The sequence below is a fragment of the Silurus aristotelis genome (assembly GCF_946808225.1).
Source record: "Silurus aristotelis genome assembly, chromosome: 17".
Classification (NCBI taxonomy): domain Eukaryota; kingdom Metazoa; phylum Chordata; class Actinopteri; order Siluriformes; family Siluridae; genus Silurus; species Silurus aristotelis.
The window spans coordinates 2,130,379-2,137,435 of NC_139590.1; the positions used below are offsets into that span (position 1 = coordinate 2,130,379).

Consider the following 7,057-nt stretch of genomic DNA (forward strand, 5'->3'; position numbering starts at 1 on the left):
TAATCTTCCAGGGGTTCTTAAATGATCAAATGTAAGTGTAAATGTAGGTAAGATTTCTACAACTGTATTGCTGAATTTTCAAATCTAAAAAATTTGCTGATTAAAATTCTATTATAGTTTTATGGTTATGTTCCTGTACTTATTATTTCTATAATACCAAATTACACAGGAAATCATATGGTACAACTTTCATATTTCCATCATATAATCATATGCAAATTTTTAAAAGGAAAGGAGTTTATGATCACCCTGTTGATTATCTTCTTATAAAATGAAACATTTTTTTCTTTTAATAAAAGTAACACTAAATTACTGATCAGTAGTAGAAGCTTAGGCTGAAATAGTCAACTTTTACTGACTTAACAGTGTTTGTTTTTGGCTGTTATTGAAGCCACTTGCAATAACACTATATTTAAATTATTTAAATATATGTGCTAATTCTTGATTAGAATAACAATTAATTAGTGATCATTTAATGAGGAATAATAATTACTGATTAATACTGGTATACTGGTAAACGCTAAGGAAGATGGCGGCGCGGCAGTAGCTCGCAGCGGCCGGTCCGGACCCAAAATGGTGCTAACTTTATTTTGTAGCCCGCCTTACACAACACATGGACATCGGAGCAACCGGTGTGCCTGTGTACAACCGCAAAACACTGAAAGAACTCAGAAACAACCCAAACAACACCATGAATGATGACCTGCGGCAGAAACTACGCGACCTCGGCGTGCTCCGAGAACCAGGCCTCCAGACCTCGGCATCGCCTGCGGAGGACGGACGGAGGAGGGGGAATCGGAAGCGCTGCGCGAGGAAGCAGAAACGCGGAAAGCGAGCGGGTGCTAATGCTAGGCTAAAAGCTAACCCTAGCCGGCCCGCTCTACCATCACTACTGCTGGCAAATGTCTGCTCCCTGGACAATAAATAAGACTACATCAGACTCCAACAAGCTACTCTGCGTGAGTACAGACACTGTTGCGTTTTTGTGTTTACGGAGACGTGGCTGAGCGGCAGAGTTCCGGACGCCGCCATCCAGCTGGACGGGCTAGCCGCGTTTCGTGCCAACAGAAATGCAGCTCTGTGCGGTAAGACTCGCGGCGGCGGTCTGTGTGTTTACATCAACACGGAATGGTGTAAGAACTCTGTGCTTGTTTCTACCTACTGCTCATCGCTGCTGGAGTTTATTGTTGTGAGATGTAGACCTTTTTATTTACCACGGGAATTCACCACCGCTATTGTGCTCGGAGTGTACATACCATCTAGCGCTAATGCTAAGGAAGCGCTCAGCGTGCTCTACGGGACCATTAGCGGACTTCAAAACTCACACCCTGACGGATTGTTTATTGTCGCCGGAGATTTTAATCACGCAAATCTCAGGACTGTGCTTCCCAAATTCTATCAGAATGTGGACTTTGCAACCAGAGGAGAAAACACGCTGGATGTTGTTTACACAAACATCCGGGGCGCATACCGGGCGAAGCCCCGCCCCCACCTCGGTTACTCAGACCACATCTCTGTTATGCTGATCCCAGCATACAGACCACTCAGCAGGCGTTCAAGACCAGCTCAAAAACAAGTGAGAACCTGGCCAGCAGGATCCATGTCTGCTCTCCAGGACTGTTTTGAATGCACTGACTGGGTCATGTTCAGGGAAGCTGCAACCAATGGCGATTTCATCAACTTGGAGGAGTACACGTCAACAGTGACCAGCTACATCGGCAAGTGCATTGATGACGTGACTATTTCCAAGACCATCACTACACGCTCCAACCAGAAGCCGTGGATGACCGTCGAGGTGCGTGCGCTGCTAAAAACAAGAGACTCTGCCTTCAGAGCAGGGGACAAGACGGCCTTAAAAACAGCAAGGGCCAAACTGTCCCGTGCCATCAGAGAGGCGAAGCGCGCACACGCCAAGAGAATCCATGGCCACTTCCAGTACAGCGGAGACACCCGGCGCATGTGGCAGGGCATCCAGGCGATCACGAATTACAAGACCACATCACCTGCTTGTGACCGTGACCCCTCCCTCCCGGATGCGCTGAATGACTTCTACGCCCGGTTCGAGGTGCAGAACAATGTGGTGGCGAGGAAGACCATCCCTCCTCCCAGTGACCAGGTGCTCTGTCTAACCACAGCTGAAGTGAGGAAAACTCTTTGCAGAGTTAACCCACGGAAGTCTGCTGGACCAGACAACATTCCTGGCAGAGTGCTCAGGGAATGTGCAGAACAACTAGCAGATGTATTCACTGACATCTTTAACATCTCCCTGAGCAGCGCCACTGTTCCCACATGCCTCAAGACGACGACCATCATTCCTGTGCCGAAGAAGTCTTCTGTCTCCTGCCTCAATGACTATCGTCCCGTTGCACTCACACCCATCATGATGAAGTGCTTCGAGAGGCTCGTCACGAGGCACATAAAGACCCAGCTCCCACCCGCACTGGACCCCATGCAGTTTGCGTATCGTCCAAACCGCTCCACGGACGATGCCATCTCCACAACCCTCCATCTGGCCCTCACCCACCTGGATAACAAGGACTTATATGTTCCAATGCTGTTTATTGACTTCAGCTCAGCATTCAACACAATCATTCCTCAGCACCTGATGGAGAAGTTGAGCCTACTGGGCCTGAACACCTCCCTCTGCAACTGAATCCTGGACTTCCTGACTGGGAGACCCCAGTCAGTCCGGATCGGGAACAGCATCTCCAGCACCACCACACTGAGCACTGGGGCCCCTCAGGGCTGTGTGCTCAGCCCACTGCTGTTCACTCTGCTGACTCACGACTGTGTAGCAATGCACAGCTCGAACCACATCGACAAGTTTGCCGATGACACGACCGTGGTGGGTCTAATCAGCAAGAACGACGAGTCAGCATATAGAGAGGAGGTGCAACGGTTAACTGCCTGGTGTGGAGCTAACAACCTGTCTCTGAACATGGACAAAACGAAAGAGATGGTTGTTGACTTCAGGAGAAGACAGAGCGACCAATCTCCACTGATTATTGATGGATACTCAGTGGAGATCGTCAAGAGCACCAAATTCCTTGGTGTTCATTTGGCGGACAACCTCACCTGGTCACTTAACACCAGCTCCATTACGAAGAAAGCCCAGCAGCGTCTCTACTTTCTGAGAAGGCTAAGGAAAGCTTATCTCCCTCCCCCCATCCTGTCCATGTTCTACAGAGGGCCCATTGAGAGCATCCTGAGCAGCTGCATCACTGCCTGGTTTGGAAATTGCACCGTCTCGGACCGAAAGGCCCTACAGAGGATAGTGAGGACAGCTGAGAAGATCATCAGAGTCTTTTTCCCCTCTATCATGGACATTTACACCACACGCTGCATCCGCAAAGCACACAGCATTGTGGACGACCACACACACCCGTCACACACACTCTTTACGCTCCTGCTATCAGGAAAACGGTTCCGAAGCATTCAGGCCGCCACATCAAGACTGTGCAACAGTTTCTTTCCCCAAGCCATCAGGCTTCTGAATACACAGAAATGAAACGGAACACACACACACACACTCACTCAATGTGTGTACCGAACTGTACAACCTGGACTAAACACTTAACACACACTCATCTCAATCCATTCCACAGCCATTTATTTATTTATTATTTATTATACTCGACCGTACTACACTCCTTAACTGCTGTTTTTTGCACATTTATCACTATTATACTGTTTACATGCTGTCTTTTCACCTCTTGACTGCTGCTGTTCTTTTGCACTACATTGTTCTGTTTGTTCTGTTTATATTTACTCCCAGTTATAGTTTTTACATTTTATATTTCACCTCGCACAGTACTGTATAATTTGAGTTTACAGTAGGTGTTGTCTTGTGTAGTCTTGTGTTTTCTGTCTGCACTGTCTGCCTGTACTGTTTTTTTCTGCACTGTTTGCACTAGGTTGCACTCAATGCACTTTATGTAGCTTGTGTTGTGTTGTAGCTTTATGTTGTCTAGTGTAGCACCATATTTAAATTATTTAAATATATGTGCTAATTCTTGATTAGAATAACAATTAATTAGTGATCATTTAATGAGGAATAATAATTACTGATTAATACTGGTATACTGGTAAACGCTAAGGAAGATGGCGGCGCGGCAGTAGCTCGCAGCGGCCGGTCCGGACCCAAAATGGTGCTAACTTTATTTTGTAGCCCGCCTTACACAACACATGGACATCGGAGCAACCGGTGTGCCTGTGTACAACCGCAAAACACTGAAAGAACTCAGAAACAACCCAAACAACACCATGAATGATGACCTGCGGCAGAAACTACGCGACCTCGGCATGCTCCGAGAACCAGGCCTCCAGACCTCGGCATCGCCTGCGGAGGACGGACGGAGGAGGGGGAATCGGAAGCGCTGCGCGAGGAAGCAGAAACGCGGAAAGCGAGCGGGTGCTAATGCTAGGCTAAAAGCTAACCCTAGCCGGCCCGCTCTACCATCACTACTGCTGGCAAATGTCTGCTCCCTGGACAATAAATAAGACTACATCAGACTCCAACAAGCTACTCTGCGTGAGTACAGACACTGTTGCGTTTTTGTGTTTACGGAGACGTGGCTGAGCGGCAGAGTTCCGGACGCCGCCATCCAGCTGGACGGGCTAGCCGCGTTTCGTGCCAACAGAAATGCAGCTCTGTGCGGTAAGACTCGCGGCGGCGGTCTGTGTGTTTACATCAACACGGAATGGTGTAAGAACTCTGTGCTTGTTTCTACCTACTGCTCATCGCTGCTGGAGTTTATTGTTGTGAGATGTAGACCTTTTTATTTACCACGGGAATTCACCACCGCTATTGTGCTCGGAGTGTACATACCATCTAGCGCTAATGCTAAGGAAGCGCTCAGCGTGCTCTACGGGACCATTAGCGGACTTCAAAACTCACCCTGACGGATTGTTTATTGTCGCCGGAGATTTTAATCACGCAAATCTCAGGACTGTGCTTCCCAAATTCTATCAGAATGTGGACTTTGCAACCAGAGGAGAAAACACGCTGGATGTTGTTTACACAAACATCCGGGGCGCATACCGGGCGAAGCCCCGCCCCCACCTCGGTTACTCAGACCACATCTCTGTTATGCTGATCCCAGCATACAGACCACTCAGCAGGCGTTCAAGACCAGCTCAAAAACAAGTGAGAACCTGGCCAGCAGGATCCATGTCTGCTCTCCAGGACTGTTTTGAATGCACTGACTGGGTCATGTTCAGGGAAGCTGCAACCAATGGCGATTTCATCAACTTGGAGGAGTACACGTCAACAGTGACCAGCTACATCGGCAAGTGCATTGATGACGTGACTATTTCCAAGACCATCACTACACGCTCCAACCAGAAGCCGTGGATGACCGTCGAGGTGCGTGCGCTGCTAAAAACAAGAGACTCTGCCTTCAGAGCAGGGGACAAGACGGCCTTAAAAACAGCAAGGGCCAAACTGTCCCGTGCCATCAGAGAGGCGAAGCGCGCACACGCCAAGAGAATCCATGGCCACTTCCAGTACAGCGGAGACACCCGGCGCATGTGGCAGGGCATCCAGGCGATCACGAATTACAAGACCACATCACCTGCTTGTGACCGTGACCCCTCCCTCCCGGATGCGCTGAATGACTTCTACGCCCGGTTCGAGGTGCAGAACAATGTGGTGGCGAGGAAGACCATCCCTCCTCCCAGTGACCAGGTGCTCTGTCTAACCACAGCTGAAGTGAGGAAAACTCTTTGCAGAGTTAACCCACGGAAGTCTGCTGGACCAGACAACATTCCTGGCAGAGTGCTCAGGGAATGTGCAGAACAACTAGCAGATGTATTCACTGACATCTTTAACATCTCCCTGAGCAGCGCCACTGTTCCCACATGCCTCAAGACGACGACCATCATTCCTGTGCCGAAGAAGTCTTCTGTCTCCTGCCTCAATGACTATCGTCCCGTTGCACTCACACCCATCATGATGAAGTGCTTCGAGAGGCTCGTCACGAGGCACATAAAGACCCAGCTCCCACCCGCACTGGACCCCATGCAGTTTGCGTATCGTCCAAACCGCTCCACGGACGATGCCATCTCCACAACCCTCCATCTGGCCCTCACCCACCTGGATAACAAGGACTTATATGTTCCAATGCTGTTTATTGACTTCAGCTCAGCATTCAACACAATCATTCCTCAGCACCTGATGGAGAAGTTGAGCCTACTGGGCCTGAACACCTCCCTCTGCAACTGAATCCTGGACTTCCTGACTGGGAGACCCCAGTCAGTCCGGATCGGGAACAGCATCTCCAGCACCACCACACTGAGCACTGGGGCCCCTCAGGGCTGTGTGCTCAGCCCACTGCTGTTCACTCTGCTGACTCACGACTGTGTAGCAATGCACAGCTCGAACCACATCGTCAAGTTTGCCGATGACACGACCGTGGTGGGTCTAATCAGCAAGAACGACGAGTCAGCATATAGAGAGGAGGTGCAACGGTTAACTGCCTGGTGTGGAGCTAACAACCTGTCTCTGAACATGGACAAAACGAAAGAGATGGTTGTTGACTTCAGGAGAAGACAGAGCGACCAATCTCCACTGATTATTGATGGATACTCAGTGGAGATCGTCAAGAGCACCAAATTCCTTGGTGTTCATTTGGCGGACAACCTCACCTGGTCACTTAACACCAGCTCCATTACGAAGAAAGCCCAGCAGCGTCTCTACTTTCTGAGAAGGCTAAGGAAAGCTTATCTCCCTCCCCCCATCCTGTCCATGTTCTACAGAGGGCCCATTGAGAGCATCCTGAGCAGCTGCATCACTGCCTGGTTTGGAAATTGCACCGTCTCGGACCGAAAGGCCCTACAGAGGATAGTGAGGACAGCTGAGAAGATCATCAGAGTCTTTTTCCCCTCTATCATGGACATTTACACCACACGCTGCATCCGCAAAGCACACAGCATTGTGGACGACCACACACACCCGTCACACACACTCTTTACGCTCCTGCTATCAGGAAAACGGTTCCGAAGCATTCAGGCCGCCACATCAAGACTGTGCAACAGTTTCTTTCCCCAAGCCATCAGG

At 49.5% G+C, this 7,057-nt stretch overlaps 2 protein-coding genes across 4 annotated transcripts; both read left to right on the forward strand.

Annotated features, from left to right (window-relative positions):
* The first annotated feature begins 1,036 nt into the window (after positions 1–1,036).
* On the forward strand, positions 1,037–2,950 carry LOC310740365 (uncharacterized protein). Of its 2 annotated transcripts, none has more exons than XM_083567058.1 (2): positions 1,037–2,009; positions 2,163–2,656. In XM_083567058.1, exons 1-2 carry the CDS (start codon positions 1,520–1,522, stop codon positions 2,651–2,653), a joined length of 981 nt encoding a protein of 326 aa, XP_083423184.1. In that variant the 5' UTR covers positions 1,037–1,519; the 3' UTR covers positions 2,654–2,656. The 2 variants fall into 2 exon arrangements, with proteins under 2 accessions (XP_083423184.1, XP_083423185.1); XM_083567059.1 differs by having other exon boundaries at positions 1,038–2,009; positions 2,235–2,950.
* Positions 2,951–4,612: 1,662 nt separating this feature from the next.
* LOC310740351 (uncharacterized protein) lies at positions 4,613–6,226 on the forward strand. Of its 2 annotated transcripts, none has more exons than XM_083567030.1 (2): positions 4,613–5,579; positions 5,733–6,226. In XM_083567030.1, the coding sequence occupies exons 1-2, from the start codon at positions 4,841–4,843 to the stop codon at positions 6,221–6,223; spliced, it is 1,230 nt and encodes a 409-aa protein (XP_083423156.1). In that variant the 5' UTR covers positions 4,613–4,840; the 3' UTR covers positions 6,224–6,226. The 2 variants fall into 2 exon arrangements, with proteins under 2 accessions (XP_083423156.1, XP_083423157.1); XM_083567031.1 differs by having other exon boundaries at positions 4,614–5,579; positions 5,805–6,226.
* The last annotated feature ends 831 nt before the right edge of the window (positions 6,227–7,057 follow it).

What these genes read in the sequence shown, in the direction of transcription:
- LOC310740365 (XM_083567058.1), top strand. Translation starts at nt 1,520, where the DNA reads ATGCTGATCCCAGCATACAGACCACTCAGCAGGCGTTCAAGACCAGCT. An exon ending in CAAGACCACATCACCTGCTT is followed by an intron (nt 2,010 to 2,162) that starts GTGACCGTGACC and finishes CTCTTTGCAGAG; the next exon opens with TTAACCCACGGAAGTCTGCT.
- LOC310740351 (XM_083567030.1), top strand. Translation starts at nt 4,841, where the DNA reads ATGCTAAGGAAGCGCTCAGCGTGCTCTACGGGACCATTAGCGGACTTC. An exon ending in CAAGACCACATCACCTGCTT is followed by an intron (nt 5,580 to 5,732) that starts GTGACCGTGACC and finishes CTCTTTGCAGAG; the next exon opens with TTAACCCACGGAAGTCTGCT.